The following is a 15,332-nucleotide window of genomic DNA, read 5'->3' on the forward strand; positions in this document are numbered from 1 at the left end:
CTTCCCCTGCGCGCCGCGGTCCCTACGCCCGGCCCTCTGGGTCCCCGGTTCGCCGCACGTCCGATCTCGGTCCCTCCCTTGGAATGGGGCGGATCGGGGGGCCAAAGCGGACTCCGGGCTCACGGCGTCGGGAGGTCCCCTGTGGCATCCGTTCCGCTCCGGGCCCGCCCGGGGCAGTCAGGGCGGCGGCATCTGGGTCACCCCGCCTGCTGGGAGAGCGATCCGCCTGGGAGGCCCGCGGCCGGCAGCGGCCCCGCGCGGCCAGAGCCGGTACTGCAGCGGCCCCGCCTCCGCGGCCCTTCCCCCGCAGCGGCCAGACACCGGCCGGTGCTGTGCCAGACGAAGGACGGGAAAGCGCTGGCAGCAGCCGCGGGGCCCCTTGTGGTCCCTCCCGGTGGGCGCCAGAGCCGCTGCGCACGTGCGTGCAACTACCTACTGCCCCTGGGAGCCTGGACTTCCGTAGACACACAGCTCTTATGAGTAGCAGAGCAGCTCTCTGGGAAGAGCCCGGATAGCTCAGTCGGTAGAGCATCAGACTTTTAATCTGAGGGTCCAGGGTTCAAGTCCCTGTTCGGGCGTCTCGCTTTTTTTTTTCTTTTCCTTCCCCCCTACGAACCTACAGCGCTTTTTGAATACGACTCATCTCTGTATTCCTTTAAAAGAAAACCAAGGAAAAAAAAGGGCAACGAAAATGCTGTGACATGACTTTAAAAATGAAATGATAGTAACCCCGTCGGGATTTTACTTTTCAGAAAGTGGAACGAACGATAGACAGACAGTGGAGGGAAAGCAGACATGTTTTATGTGAATTTAAGTTTTCCGGTCAGCCACATTGGAAAGTAAAAAGAACCAGGCGAAATTAACTTTAACAACACATTTTATTTAACCCAATGAAATCTTATCATTTTAACACGTACTCGATATTTTAAAATTGTTAATGAAATTTTAACAATGTTCTTTTCAGTACGTACTATGTCTTGTAACTACGGTGTGTATTTTTTCCTTCACAGCACGTCTCCATTCACAGGTCAGGTGCTCCAAGGCGGGGGTCCACCGCCTCCAGCAGGTATTTGTGTTTCCGTTTTCTGTGAATGGCAGGCACGCAAAATGAGAAAATCAGTAATATGTACCCTCTCAAAGAAGACCCATCACGAGTGGGTTCCATGGTGTAATGGTTAGCACTCTGGACTCTGAATCCAGCGATCCGAGTTCAAATCTCGGTGGAACCTTAGGTTTTGTACCACCGGAGTGCTGTTATATTTATGAGCTTGGGGCAGGAGCGTCATTCGTCACCTGAGAGGGTCTGAAAAGCCAGCGAGGATGCTGTCCTTTGTTTTTAAAAACAGACCGGGTAGTTGGAGCCTCCAGCACACCATCAGAACATACAGCCGTCGCTTAAATGTACAGCAAGTTGCGCTAGTCTTGGGAGCTACTGGTATTTGAGGACACGTTTAGGCACAGATCAGCTATGAGGAACTTGAGGTTGCTTCCGCAGGTCCCATCAGGTCTTGGCTGACACAACCCGAGGCTGTCTGGAACACCAGAGAGTGGAAGGCGGTGGTGCCTTGGCTGCAAGGAGTCCTCGTAAAAACAAGGGGGGGCGTCCCACCGGGGCGGCGGGGGGCGGTCAGGACTTCTACATGGGGGTACACAGGCCACCAGAAAAACTCCATCTTGGCAGCGGTGGGATTCGAACCCACGCCTCCGAAGAGACTGGAGCCTAAATCCAGCGCCTTAGACCGCTCGGCCACGCTACCTGCGTGGAAGACAGTCCTCCCTGTAGTCCTCCTAAGAGACTAGAAGGAGACCCCGGGCTCGGGATGGTTGCACTAGATCGGCCGGCCGGCCCTCTTGGGAGATCGCGGACCGAGAAGCAGTGGACGGCGAAACGGCCCGGCCGGAGGAAACAAGAGACACACCGATGTTTTACAACGACACAAGTTTATTTTCCTGGATGGGGCCGCATCTGGGAGTGGGGCGCGCCTGGGCCGGGAGCATCCCCCAAGCGGGCAGCCGCAGCTCTGTGCTCGCTCACATTCGGTTGCTCTCTGTCCCCGTTTCTTCCACCCGTGCGCGTCCGCACTCCCACCTGGCTCACGTGCTTTTGTCCCGCTACTTCTCCCAGGCAGGCCTGCGAGGTCGCAACCGGGCGCTCCTGGCATGCCCCGCCCAAAGCCCTCACACCCCTCTCCCTCCCCGCCCCCCCCCACCCCCCCACCCCCATGCTAGTACCCGTAAGCCGTCAGACGCCGCCGCCCGCCAGGTGGCTCTGTGGCGCAATGGATAGCGCATTGGACTTCTAGTGACGAAAGAGCGATTCAAAGGTTGTGGGTTCGAATCCCACCAGAGTCGATTTTATTTCAGGTTTTTTGTTTTTTTTTTTTCCCCCCCTCCCCTCTCTCTCCGACTTTTTCTTAAAGGCTCCCATCCCCTTCTCCCCCTACCCTATTTCAGTGTTTTCCACCTGGTTTCAAGCTCCAACCTCAGTCTCCGCTCTGCTCTCTTCTTTACTTACCTGTCTGCCCCGGGGCTTGGGCCATGGAGAGCAAGACTGGGGGGAGGGGCGGGAAACAGAAGGAAAGGGAGACAGAAGTGGGCGTGGACGCCGAGATAAAGGCAGGCCCCTGGCTCGGGGACACACGGGGATTGAATAACCACTTTATTCCATGCACTAAGGACTCGGGAAGGGGCTGGGGCTGGGCCGGGGGCAGAGAGGGTACAATCCTAGTCGCAAAGGGGGCAGGGAAAAGGGACAGAAACCGGGGAAATATATATTTATATAGATACTCTAATATAGACCACATCTCACCCGCGCGCTGCGCCCGCGCGCCCCGCCGCCCTCCCCAACACCTGCTCGCCCCGACGCCCGGGTCCCTCTGCTGCCCTCGGGCTGGAGTCTCTACCTCACCCCCAGCCCCCACCCCCACCCCCCGCAAAGCTCAGGGCCAAGGTCTCCAGAAGGCGGGCGGCGGGGGCGGCGGGGCCTTGGGCGCCCCGTCTTGTCTGTGCGGCGGCGGCGGCGGCGGCAGCAGTCCGGTGAGGGGCGCCGGCGCGCCGGGATCCCCGGCGCGGGGGGAGCAGGGGGACGGGGACCAGGCGCAGCGCGGGCTAAGGGGGCCCTGGTGCACTGGGGGGCGCTGGTGCAGCGCGGGGCCGGGCACCGGGGCGGCGGGGTCCAGCGGTGGGCGCGGCGCCTGGGGCCTCGGATCTACCGGCTCCAGTCGGGGCGGCTTGGGGCGCAGGTAGACGTGCAGCGCGGAGAAGAGCTGGGCGCGGGCGGCCGGGCTGGCGTCGTGCGCGAAGGCCGCCAGACGGAGCAGGCACTCGCGGAAGCCGGACAGGTAGCAGCTGGCGAGCGCCTCGGCGTCCTGGGCTGGGGACCGGGGAACCCCTGGAGCCGCGGCCGGCGGGAGGACGGGCGGGCAGGGCAGGGACCCAGCCAGGGCGAGGGAAGGGGCGGGGCGCAGAGATAACCGAAGCCCGACAGACGCACAGAGACAGAGACCCAGAAGGACGGACAGAGGGAGAAAATGAGGGAGACACAGAGACAGACACGCGCGGGTGTTATTAACCTCGCCTCGGAGCAGAGCCTACCACTCCCCAAGCCCACCGTCCATCGCAGGGTCCGCCCCAGCTACCCCGGCCCCGGGCCTCCGTGAATCCCCCCTCCCGCCCTCCGCTGCCCCACCCCCCCGCGCTGTACCCGGGGGCTCCACCCGGCTTCGCTCCCTCAAGTAGCCCACGGCGAACTCCAGTATCTCTGCTTTCTCCAGCTTCGGGTTGCGGAGGTTCTACAGACGGGAGGGGGAGGGCGCAAAGACAGAAAGGGGTGGGGAGAGAGGGGGAAGTGGCAGGGGGAAGAAGGGAGGGGGGGGAATGCGGGAGCTGGGGGTGCCCCCGATCGCGTTTGCGCGCTGCTCACGGAGCGCGCGACCGACCGAATGCGGAGTGGAGATGACGAGGAACGGCCCTGGGAAACCTCGAGCCTGGAGCGTCCAACCCGAGGGGGTGAAGCCCACCCAGAGTTGAGGAGCGGATTGTAAACAGCAAACCCCAGGGACTGAAATTAACCACCCTGCAGGCTGTTGGAGCGGGTGCGGGAAAAGAGGAGGGAGCATTTACAGACCCCAGAGGTGGAAGACTGACCCACCCTGGGAGTGAAATTTACAGAGCCGGGTGTGAAACTTACAGACCCCAGGGGTGGCCATGAAGAGCACGTTCTGAGAGCGAGAGGGGGTCTTGGGATGGGACTCCAAAGGCGGGGCTCGGGTCGGGATGCCTTGGGGCCAGGGTCGCCAGTGCAGCACGTGTCCCCACCCCAGTAGGAAGCCCTGGGACGCGAAGACCGGATGCCTGGGGGTCTGGGGACGGCGGAAGGACTGACCTGGTCCCGGGTCTGCTCCAACAGCAGGAGCCTCAGTTCTTCCAGGCTGCGGTTGATGCGGTCCCGGCGCCGCTTCTCCACAAGCGGCTTCAGCATCTGCGACCGGCAGGAAAGGGAGAGCTGGCCGACCGGACCGAGACTCAGCGCGGCCGCGCCGGCGTTTGGGTCCCGCCGCCGGGTCGGTCCCGCGCCCGCCCCTTCCCCAAGACCCCAGCGAGTGCCTAGGGCCAGGCCCATCGGGTCCCTCTCCGCTCCCCCTCCCAAAGCCCCTAGGGTCAATTTCTGTAGCTCGCCTCCTCTCTCTCCCGGGTCTTCTGCATTCTCCTCTCTGTCTTGTCCACCCTCCTCCCCTGTCTGTGTCTCTCCTCCTCCTCTTTCCTCTCTACGTCTCCGTCTCCTGCAGTGTCTCTGTCTCAGTGGAGAACTTTGGTGGGGGGGGGCCTCTTTGCACCCAGACACGTGGACACGTGGCCGCAAGGTGCCGGCCTCTGAGTCGGCGGCCCTGAATGTAAAAAGGGAGATACTCGGGGCGACCGCGCCTCTTCTCCCGCTAGCCCGTCTGTGCAGTCATCTTTCTCCACTGGTTCTAAAATCTTCCTCCCGAGGTCAGGCCTCTGGGGCCAATGCCTTCCCGGCCTTCTCTATAAGGCTGCACTGGGTCAGCTCTGGCTCGCGCCGCACGCGCGGAGCAAGTGCCTATCTTCCCCGCTTTTTGTTTCCACCCACCTCCCTTAGCTTGAGCCCCCCTTATCTATTCCACTCGAATTCCGGCCCCCTCCCACACCTTGCAAGCCGCAAGGTGCCAAATGCCATTACCCAAACCCAACACCAGTACTGCCGCCCACGCAGCCCCTGCTCTGACCCCATCCCCATCCTCATCTTCGCCGCTTCCTTCCCAGCTCCTGGTTCCTTGGGTCCCCCGCACGCACACCTCTCCCCTTTCCAACCCTGCGTCTCCAGCCTCTTCCCTCACCCAGCGTCTCAGGGACGCGGTCCCCTGGCCGGACCAGGGACCTCTGCTCCCTCCCCTCACCTCTCACCTTGGGGCCGTCCCTATTCTCCGCTCGATCCCGAGTGACCATCGCTCCTCCGGACCCTGGTGTGGACCGAGGCCAAGCCGGCCTTGCACCTTATATCCCGCAGCTCCTGAATTGGGTGGGGTGGGGGTTGGAGCCGGGCCCGCCCCCTTCGGCCCCCGGATCCCCCTCCGCTAGGCCAGGAGCACAAGGCTCCCGGAAAGGGGAGGAGCGCAAGGGGGGCGGGGAAGAAATGAAACGGACCTAGGAGTGTGGGAAATGAGGGGCCAAGGCAGCATTGGCTGATTTAAGGACCCTAAGGCTGTATAATGAGGCGGGACTCCGCTGAAGGGAGAGGTTATTACGGGGAGAGGGAGTTGAAGAGCTTTGGGGACAGGACTCTGGAATGAAGTTCAGAGTTCCCCTCCTCCACCACCAAACGAGGCTTTCTTGGGAGCTCACTGTTCCCCCACCGACCCTGAAATAAAAGTTGGCACCCCTCAACCCTCCAGACTAGATCTTATACACCTTCACCCCAAATTCGCCTCCCGCTGGGTGGCTCTGTCCAATTCAACTGGGGCTCTGCCTGGAGGCAAAAGAGACGCGCAGTTCGATCTAAGCGAATCTTAATCCCATCCCCCCCCCCCCCCCACATTGCGCGCACCGGTCTAGGCTTAGGGGATCCATACTGAGATACGTACTAGAGACCCAGCGGATCCAGTGGAAAAGAGGATGTGTTACCCAGCAGCAATTACAAAGGCAGAGCGAAGTAGGAGCTGGGGAAAGGGTCATACAGGTGGATGGCTGGACTGGGGAGGAAGGGGACCCCCGAAGAAAAAAAGGAAGCAAGGCTTGGAGTAGGAGGTGGAGAGACCTATCCACTTAGAAGTATTTGACTCAAAACTAATTATAGGAGATCCAGGCCTTTGTCTGCCAGGACACAGGACACAAGGAGTGCTCGTGCCGCTTGCTCCCCAGGGGACCCCCGTGAGGACAGGGGACCAGGGAGCCGACAGGTTTTGTTTTGGTTTTTTTTTTAGGGACCAGAAAGAGATACAAAAAGGGATCAATACCCACCTCAAACCAAGAACATGACCCTCTGCAGAATGATGCGTGAACAGTCGGAGGCTTCAGGATAAAGTGTCTGAGAAGAAACAAATCAGAGATTTAACGGGACAACCAGACGGCCCCGGACAAGGACACGGAAAGACAAGACTGCAGACCGGTTGAAAGATAAGCTGCGCAGTCAGAGGCGGATGAGGCCTTCCGAGCCGTCCCAGGGCCTCTCCACACGTTGTGTTGTTGGGTTTCTCCCCCCCCCCCAACCCCCTGCTTTCTTTCTTTCTCCCCACCCCCCTCCCCGCCCCGCAGCCTGCCCCGCCAAAGCCCGAGCCCGGAGAGACACAGACCTTGGGGAGAGTGCTCCCATTTGGGGTCAGGGCCGCCAACACATCCCACCTCCCCCCTACCTGAGCCAAATGGGAGCGCAGATGTGTGGCTCCCGGCAGCCCCCGTCGCCCCCCTCCTTGGGAACCTGCGCTCGGGCGGAGTTTTTCTCACCTGCACGCGAGGCTCGGGGCCCCGGGCTGTTCGCACCCGGGTGTGGGGCCGCCCCCCGGCCATATGGGGCCACTTTATGGCCCGGCGGCCGGATCCGGGCGGGAGGAAGGATGGCCTGGCGCTCCACCCACGTCAGCTATTCGGGCCGCTCCTTCGCTGAGCCCCTGGCCCACACCTTCTCCCGGACCGCCGTGGCCTCAACCTCTTACAAGTTCAGGTAGGGCCACCAAGGGCTGGCTGTCGCTTGCATTGGTGGTTCAGTGGTAGAATTCTCGCCTGCCACGCGGGAGGCCCGGGTTCGATTCCCGGCCAATGCACAAGTTGACCTTTTTTTTTTTTCCCCCCCTCCCGTCGGCCCCAAATGGGGAAGACATCTGCCTGAGAAGTTTGTCTATTTAACTCATCTTTTTCACCATAAGGTAGAGCTTGACGCTCTGGATGGAGATCCGGAGGCCGATTGTCCTCCCACTGCCGTCCTCCCAGCCCGCGAGTCCTGCGGCCTTCCACACCCCTCCCTCCGCCCCCGGCCCCGCATCTCCGCAGGCGTCACCCTGAGAAAGGACACGCCGCTCGGATCCCTGCCCCGGGGGTCCTCCCACCCTCCGCGGGGGAGGGGCGAGGCCTTCCCGCCCTACGCGCCCTAAGTCCCGGGCCCTTCCGGCCATTTCTCTTCCTCGCCCTCTCCATTTTCTGTCCTCCCTGAACTGCGCTTTCTTTTTCTAAGTCCGTGGGTCCTGGTCTTCCTGTTATCGCGGTCTTTCTGCGCCCCCGCGGCCGCCCCGGCGTCTCTATCTCGGCATCTCTCGCGTTCCTGCCAGCTGTCTTAGCGACGGCCGTGCGCCCTCTCTCGGTCTCCAGCTGTCTCCGTGCGTCTCTAGCTCCGGGTCTCTCCGGCGCGCCCGGGTCTCTCATCTCTCTCGTCTCTCCGGGTCTCTGTCGCCTCCCGGCACTCTGCGCTCCCACGCTCCTGCCAGCCCCTGGGAAGCTCGCTCACACCTCCGTCCCTCCCCGCCCCAACCCCGCCACCTCCCGCCCCGCCCCTTCCCGGCCGCTTTGATCCCGCACGCGTCGGGCCGGCGGGCGGCCGGGTGTCCCCCGCCAGCTGCCGGCGGCCACTTGTGAGCGGAGGGGAGGCGGGAGAAGGCGGGGGCGACCCTGGGCTCCGGCCTGCCGCGCTGCTGCCCGCTGGCCTCCCTCCGCGCCGCTACCCGGGCTCCCGCGGGCCCCGGTCCCTGGTTCGCGGAGTCTGGGTCTCTGTCTGGAGCTCGCCCTGCGTCTGTGTCTCCGCCTCCGGTTTCTGCCTCCTGTCTCTCTCAACCTGTTTCGGCTGCGGGTCTCGTGTCTCTGGGTTGTGTCAGTGACCAGGGATGCTCTCTTCTCTAATCAGGCGCGGGGTAGCGACTCCCAGAAGGAAACTGTGCGACAATCTGGGCATCTGTACATCTGTGTGCACAGCCTCTCTGTTACTCATTCAGTCGATATTTATGGAGTGCCTCTGTGTGCCAAGTATGGTTAGGGCTCTCCCGAAGCCCTACATCTTGCGGGGAGGGGAGCCTAGAAAAGAAAACATCAGATGGTCATGGGGGGGAGGGGAGCGGGGGGACAACCGGACATGGCAATGGCTTGAGAGTAAAGTGCTGCTTTCCTCTGGGTGGTCAGAAACCAACTGGAGGAAGAGATGGTATTTAAGGCCAAGGAAGAAACAGGCGAAAGGAAACAGCAGGTGCAAAGGCTCTGAGGCAGGAATGGAATTTGCGGGTGGGCCCTAGAGAAAGAGGGCCAGGGTTCCTGGGCGGGAGGATTTGGAGTACATCAGAGGTAAAAATGGGGAGGCAGGCATGGCGCACCACACAGGGCTTTGCAAGCTCGGAAATGACTTTGGATTTTATTCTTGAGGTCCATGGGAGGCGAGGGAGGGTTTTCATCAGGAAAGCCACGTTCGCCGACTTCTGTTTTAAAATGACCGCTTCGGCTGCCGTGTGAAATTGGGAGCAGGGACGACATTTGGGTTGCAGGAGCGGCCTCCTAGGCCTGACATGATGTGATGGCGGCTTGCGTGAGGTGGTGGCCGGGGCGAGACACGTGAATGGGCTCCCTCTGGGGTTTGGGCTTCAGTCACTGGGCGGTTGGTGGTGCCTTTTGTGGAGATGAGAGGCACCAGGGCAGTGGGGCCGTGGGGAAAGTTTGGTCGGTTGCCATCCCCTTAGGCATCCGAGCGGAAATCACAGGTAGGCCAGGGATGTAGAAAGTTGGGGGTCAGAGATGGAAGGTAAATATGGGGGAGTCCCGGGGAGAGAGGCGGCTTTGAGAGGGGCTGGAGCAAGGAGCCCTGGGGCACCCCAACAATTCCAGTCCAGGCTGAGGAGGAAGAATTGGCAAAGCGCCTAGGGGGTTGGTAGCGACGAGAAGGGGGCCAGTGTCCCTGGGACAGAATTTGGGAAAGGAGGAGCAGTGGGCGTATGAAGAAGGGAACCCCGGCCCTAGCTAAGCTGCCGGGAGGTCAAATAAGGAGAAGAGAGCGAAGTAAGCATCAGCTTAGCATCTTGGATGTCACAGGTGACCTAGAGGGAGGGGGGTTGACTGTACACAATCCCAAGCCCCTGGGTCAGCTCGGGTGGGGGTGGGTTGATGGAAGAATGGGGCTGAAGGCACGCAGACCGCGGCCTTGCATCAAGCAGACCTCTCCATCCAGTTCTGCTGTGAATGGTGAGCGGAACGCGGTGTGGCCCGTAGGGGCACAGGTGCCCCGGGCTGCTCTTGGGAGGTGGAGGGGTGCAGGAGGGCAGGGGCTGGGGGGCTGGGAGACTCCAGGACCAGGTAGGAAACTCAGCCTCAGGTGGTAGGGGAGACTCCTCACCCACAGGGAGATGGGGGGAAACTAAGGGCGCGCGTCAGTTGGGGTGCAGGAAGGGTGACACCCTTTCCTCTCCTTTCCTGGTTCCTCTCCTTTCCTCCGAGAAACACGAGTCAGGCTCGCTCCTGGAAGGGAGAGGGCTCAGGCGGTTTGAGGAGAAAGAGGGTGTGACGGGGTCATTTTGGAGAGGCGGCCAAACCTCGGGGGCCAGAATAGTAGGATTTCTAGGCAGGTGGAGAGTCCGTTGGAGATGTGGGATCAAAAGTCTCAAGTTCAGAGGCCAATTTCACCACGAGGAGAATTAAGTGCATGCTTCAGAAGCCCCCTCGCTTCCCCCCACAGGCTCCTGGAAGGGCCCTAGCGATGCATTCACCGGGGCCGTATGCTTCTGGGACACCTGCGAAAAGTGAGACGTTTTAACTGTAAATGGTAAAGACCTCTCTGTCTCTTCCCACTCTGCCTGCCTCTGGCACGTTGGGGTGGCTGCGGCCAGTTTGGGGATCCAGGTAGGGGATCAGTCAGCCTGGCTACCCCGGGGGGTCGGAAGGGTTTCCGGGAAGCTGCCATCATCACCCTTGTCCGTCACGGGGCTTCGTGCCATGAAGGCCCAAAGCCACGAGACACGTGCGATGGGAATGTGTCTAGTGGCTCGCGTCACTCTAAGCACGTGGGTGGTAGGCGAGAAGCAAAATTTGAGAAGGAACCAGCAGCTGGTCTGTGGAGGTATGATGGGAATGGGCCAGCAGGTCGGGAACACACATAGAAAGCGGGGTTTCTGGACTTCGTGACCTCTGCCAGCGTTTTCAACTTGTAAGTTGTCGTGATCTCGTTTCGCTCTAAATAATGACTTGTGTACCCACCTTTGTATTCTTTTCCTTAAAAGCCTCTCTCCAAACCGTGGGAATCTTTAGGCTCCCCAAACTGGAGCCCAGTTGGCATGGGGCTGCACGATTTTCTGATTTTCTCCGGCCGTTGCTCCTGTGCCGATAAGGATCGTGTGGCGGGGAGGTCACCCTCCAGGCGGATGCCCAGTGTTTCGGGGGGTGGGGGGTGGGGTGGGTACATGCGCCCCCGTGGGCCTGGGTGCGTGTCCTTGCACCTGGTGTGCGTCTGGGTATCTGGGCCTCCAGCCTCTTCCTGGCCTCCCTCTCAGCAGCGGGCCTCATCTGGGCTTGGGGGAGGGGAGCTCGTGTCCCACACGCGCTGGGCCCCTAGGGAGGCGGGCCGGGAACTGAGACAGCGCAGCTGGTGAAGTGTCCGGGCTTCCCCTCCCCCGCTGAGACGTCTCCCCAGGCCAGGGCTCCAAGACTCAGCTCCTCCCTCTTTGTTCTTCAAAGGGGAGGCTGGCTTCCTGGGACCCCCCCTGGGTCCTGGGTAGGGGGAGTTCCTGGAGGGTTGGGTCCTGGGGGGGGGGGGGTTGGGGGGTTGGGGGTTGGGAAGTAGGAGGACCAGGCCCCTGGGCCAAAGGAAGAATCAGGACAGAAGACCCCAAGTAATCCAAAACAAGACAGGCTCACCCTTTTGTTCCCTTACGGGGCCAACCGTTCTTGTAGGGGAACCGGGCCGATGAACATTGTGTAAAACCGTTGTGTCCAACGGTGGTAAGTGCGGTGGAGAAAAGTGAAGCAAGGGGGTAGAGAGTGGAAATTGTACTTTCAGAGAAAGACTCATTGAGAAGGTGAAATTTAAGAGGTGAGAGTAAAAGCTACTGGGACGCCTCTGGGAAGGGCGCTCCAGGCAGAGACCAGCCGGCAGGAAAGCTTTGAGGGAAAACACGCCTAACTGGTCCAAGGAGCAGAGGGCAGCCTCTGGCCGGTGACAGTAGTGCGGGAGTTGAGATCAGAGAGAGAAACGGGGCAGGGGCACTGATCGGCTACGACCTTCTAGGCCGTTTCCCGGTTTCCCGGGAAGGACTGGGGCAGGACTCTCCCACTCCTAAAGAGATGAGAAGGCTTTGGAGGGCTTCTTCCTGCCCGCCCCCCTGCTTTTTTGTTTTGTTCTATTTCTAGCATTTTTAATTGCTATATAATGTCAAACCTCCACAAAAGCCCATTGTTTCCGTTTGTCCCATTTGCTTTGTCATTTCTCTCCAAAGACAGCATGGATAGAAAATACTCACTTTCCAGGGTTGCTTGGGTGGCTCAGTCGGTTGAGGGTCCAGCTCCTGGTTTTGGCTCAGGTCATGATCTCATGGTCCCCGAGATCGAGCCCCAGGTGGGGCTCTGTGGCTAGCAACGTGGAGCCTGCTTGGGATCCTTTCTCTCCCTCTCTCTTTCTGCCCCTCCTCCACTCCTGCTGTCCCTCTCTTTAAACAAATAGACTTTTAAAAAAAGAAAAGAAAAGAAAAAGAAAACATTTGCTTTCTGAACCATTTGGAAGTACACTGGAGACATTAGGCCCTCTTGCCCCCAGTTACTGGGTGTGTCTTTCCCAAGAACAAGGACATTCGTAACATAACAGTGCAGTTATCAGTATCAGGATATTAAAGTTAATATAATACCATTATTTAATCCCCAGTCCATATTCAAATTTCCTCAAGTGTTCCAGTGATGTCCTTAATAGCTTTTTTTTTGTCCTGATCCAAGATGCAGTCCAGGATCGCATGGTTGCATTTAGTTACTGCGTCTCTGCGGTCTCATTTAATCTAGAAGAATCTATCGTTAAATCTTCACAGTTTTGAAGAGACCAGCGTGATTTTGGAGCTGGTCCTTCCGTTTAGTTTGTCCGATGGCTCTTCACGGTTAGAATCAAGTTGTTCAGATTATGTATTTGGGGCAGGAACATCCCAGAAGCGACGGCGTGTCCTTCTGAATCACGTCAGAAGACACGCGTCAATTTGTCTCAATACCGAAGGGCTGACTTTGATCACTCAGTTGGATGGCATTGGCCACATCTGTCCACTGTAAAGTTATTAAACCCCCCCCACCCCGAATAGTAATCAATATGTACTTTGTGGGAAGACACTTTGAGACTCTTCGCTACATACAGCCCATCAAAGTTCAACCACTACTCCAGTATCCATTGATGACTTCTAACTCCAGCACTGTTTCTACGTTTATTAGTTGGGCAGTTGACTATAAAATATAAAAAGAGCTATCCCCTTCCTTCCCATTTTATTTCTTTTTCCTGTTATGAACTTTGGAGTCTCACTTGATTCAGTGAATCAGGGTCCACCACAATCTATTTTAACGCTCAGATTGTCCCAGATTTAGCCAATAACTAACTGTAACCCTGAGCCGTTGGGTCTCTTTTTAAAATAGATACCCGAGATTCTTTGAGCATTTCTTTCCTTTCCTGTGCAACAGGATGTTCCAAGATCGTCTTATGATTCCCTAACCTGGAACCAGCCTTTTTTCCTAGGAGCCCTGGTTCATTTGAGCGGAACGCGGTATTTAGTAACCAAGATCTGGGCACTTGGTGTGCTTGTTGGTACTTTATCTTTCCTTCTAGGCTCTCTCAGTGGAGCAAGCTAGGAGATACATGTATATCTATATGCGGTGTATGCGCACACATTTCTTTCTGTATCTACACACATTAAAAGCCATGAATTCATTTTGATATCCCATTGGAAGGCTTCAAAGAGAGGAAGGACAGAATCTGATGTATGTTTTAAAAGGATCACTAAGCCCAGTGTGTTCAGAGGAAGAAGAGAAGGAGCAAGGAAATAATTTAGGGGCTGTTGTAACAATCTGGATGCAAGATGTGGGGGCTCGGACCAGGGTGTAGTGGTGATGTTTTGACAAGCAGTCACGTTTTATAAAACCCGTTTTAATAAGAAGTCTTGGCTGATTTGATGTGGAGTGGGTGTGTGACAAAGAGAGAGAATCGGGGGTGATCCTACGGCTTTTACTCCGACCAACTGAAGAAATGGAATTTTCCATTACTGAACTAGAAAGTGCAGGTGACGTTCATTTTGGGGAGGCCAAGAATTTGTTTGGCCAATTTATTTGTGATTCCCTAGTAGATATCCAAGTGGAAACGGTAAGTGGGTAATAATATATATGCATCTGGAATTCGGGGAAGAGTTCTGGAGCCGGAGATGAACATTCTTGGATGTACTAATGTGTTATTCGTTGATATTTATAAGAGTGAGTACAGATAGAGAAGAGGTTGGAAAAGGGAGCCAGTGGGAACACTCCGACATTCAAGGATCCCGAAGGTGTTGACCCACCAAAGGAGTCTGTGTAGGAGCTGTTCATGATGTAGAAGGAGTATCAGAAGAGTTAGGGTGTCCTAGAAGGCAGTGAAGAGAGCGTTTCTAAGGGGGAGAGTAAGCATCCGTGTGAGCTGGTGCCAAATAGCGATCAATGGGTTTAGCAATGCGACGGTCACTTGGTAAACTTAACAGGAGCATCTTGGAGGAATGGGGTGGGGGGAGGCACTTGATTAGAGGGGGTTCCAGGGAGAATGGGAAGACGGCATGGGGGAGAGTGGGTGTATGGTAACATGCTTTGCGGGAGAGGGGAACAGAGACGTGGAGGGGTAGATGAAGGGCCTCGTGGAGTGGGGTTGAGAGGAGGGAGACAATCTCGGAGGAGACGGGCAGGGGCGTGGGTCAGGGAAGCGGAATACGCCGGCGGTATAGCACTGGGCAGCGTGCTGGGCTCGGTGACGGGGAGGAACTCGGAGACGCGGTTCAGGGACACGGTCGCCAGAGCGTAAGGCCCGCGAGGGGGCGCTCGCGGGCTGGTCGCGGGTGGCTGAATCCCGAAGAATAAAGGCCGGATCCTTCCCGGGGAAGGAGGCGCTAGAAAAACAAAGGCCTTTCTCCTCCGGAGGCAAGGATAGCCACTCCCAAAAGTACGCACGCTGTGAGCAGGATTCGAACCTGCGCGGGGAGACCCCATTGGATTTCGAGTCCAACGCCTTAACCACTCGGCCATCACAGCCGCGTGCGGCTTGGGGCCTGCGCCACTATAGCTGCCTATCAACGGGCCCGCCTCCCGCCGGCCCCGCCTCTCCGCCTCGAGACGTCTGTGCGCGTGCGCCTCCCCGCGGCAGCGCGGGCCTCACCTCCTCGCCAGCCGCCGGAGGCCTGCGGAAGGGGCGGTTCTCGCGTTCTCGCTCCCTGCCCCAAGTCTCAGGACGGCCCCAACAAAATGAGGCAGAACCCGAACCCAAGCCCAGGGCGCCGTGCCCTTGAACGCATGGGATGCCCACGCCACCCTGGTTCCTGAAAGCGAAGTGGGGCCTTCCGATTCACGGTAAAAGTGCGCGGGAGCGGAAGCTCAAGGCGGAAACGGCTTGGTAAGAATAAGAATCTCTGGAAAGGCGCCACAGAAAGACCCTTCGGAAGATTGGAGAGACGCGTTGCCCTCGGAGCAATAATATACCGCTTTCTGCGGACCCAGGCACCGCTGGGATTCGAACCCAGGATCTCCTGTTTACTAGACAGGCGCTTTAACCAGCTAAGCCACGGCGCCGGCGGAAGGCGCCCTGCGCCTGGAGGTAGATCAGCTTCTCGCGGGAGTCAGTGAGACCTATCACAGACCAAACGTTGCCGCGGGTCCCCCGTGAC

General features: G+C 58.5%; 1 protein-coding gene and 7 non-coding genes across 9 annotated transcripts; 4 read left to right on the forward strand and 4 right to left on the reverse strand.

Annotated features, from left to right (window-relative positions):
* Positions 1-505: 505 nt before the first annotated feature.
* TRNAK-UUU lies at positions 506-578 on the forward strand. Its single transcript has one exon. It is a non-coding gene; the product is annotated as a tRNA-Lys (tRNA).
* A 579-nt stretch (positions 579-1,157) lies between these two features.
* TRNAQ-CUG lies at positions 1,158-1,229 on the forward strand. The gene has a single exon. It is a non-coding gene; the product is annotated as a tRNA-Gln (tRNA).
* Positions 1,230-1,675: 446 nt separating this feature from the next.
* TRNAL-UAG lies at positions 1,676-1,757 on the reverse strand. The gene has a single exon. It is a non-coding gene; the product is annotated as a tRNA-Leu (tRNA).
* Positions 1,758-2,265: 508 nt separating this feature from the next.
* Positions 2,266-2,352, forward strand: TRNAR-UCU. Its single transcript is given in 2 exon segments — positions 2,266-2,302; positions 2,317-2,352. It is a non-coding gene; the product is annotated as a tRNA-Arg (tRNA).
* Positions 2,353-2,939: 587 nt separating this feature from the next.
* Positions 2,940-5,500, reverse strand: HES7 (hes family bHLH transcription factor 7). 2 transcript variants are annotated; one of them, XM_042916447.1, is made up of 4 exons: positions 5,425-5,500; positions 4,385-4,480; positions 3,704-3,791; positions 2,940-3,391 (listed from the first exon to the last, which is right to left on the reverse strand). In XM_042916447.1, the coding sequence occupies exons 1-4, from the start codon at positions 5,464-5,466 to the stop codon at positions 2,940-2,942; spliced, it is 678 nt and encodes a 225-aa protein (XP_042772381.1). In that variant the 5' UTR covers positions 5,467-5,500. The 2 variants fall into 2 exon arrangements, with proteins under 2 accessions (XP_042772381.1, XP_042772382.1); XM_042916448.1 differs by having other exon boundaries at positions 2,940-3,406.
* Positions 5,501-7,206: 1,706 nt separating this feature from the next.
* TRNAG-GCC lies at positions 7,207-7,277 on the forward strand. The gene has a single exon. It is a non-coding gene; the product is annotated as a tRNA-Gly (tRNA).
* Positions 7,278-14,621: 7,344 nt separating this feature from the next.
* Positions 14,622-14,703, reverse strand: TRNAS-CGA. Its single transcript has one exon. It is a non-coding gene; the product is annotated as a tRNA-Ser (tRNA).
* Positions 14,704-15,163: 460 nt separating this feature from the next.
* Positions 15,164-15,237, reverse strand: TRNAT-AGU. The gene has a single exon. It is a non-coding gene; the product is annotated as a tRNA-Thr (tRNA).
* Between the last annotated feature and the right edge of the window lie 95 nt (positions 15,238-15,332).

This window comes from Panthera leo, chromosome E1, assembly GCF_018350215.1.
Source record: "Panthera leo isolate Ple1 chromosome E1, P.leo_Ple1_pat1.1, whole genome shotgun sequence".
In the NCBI taxonomy this organism is placed as follows: domain Eukaryota; kingdom Metazoa; phylum Chordata; class Mammalia; order Carnivora; family Felidae; genus Panthera; species Panthera leo.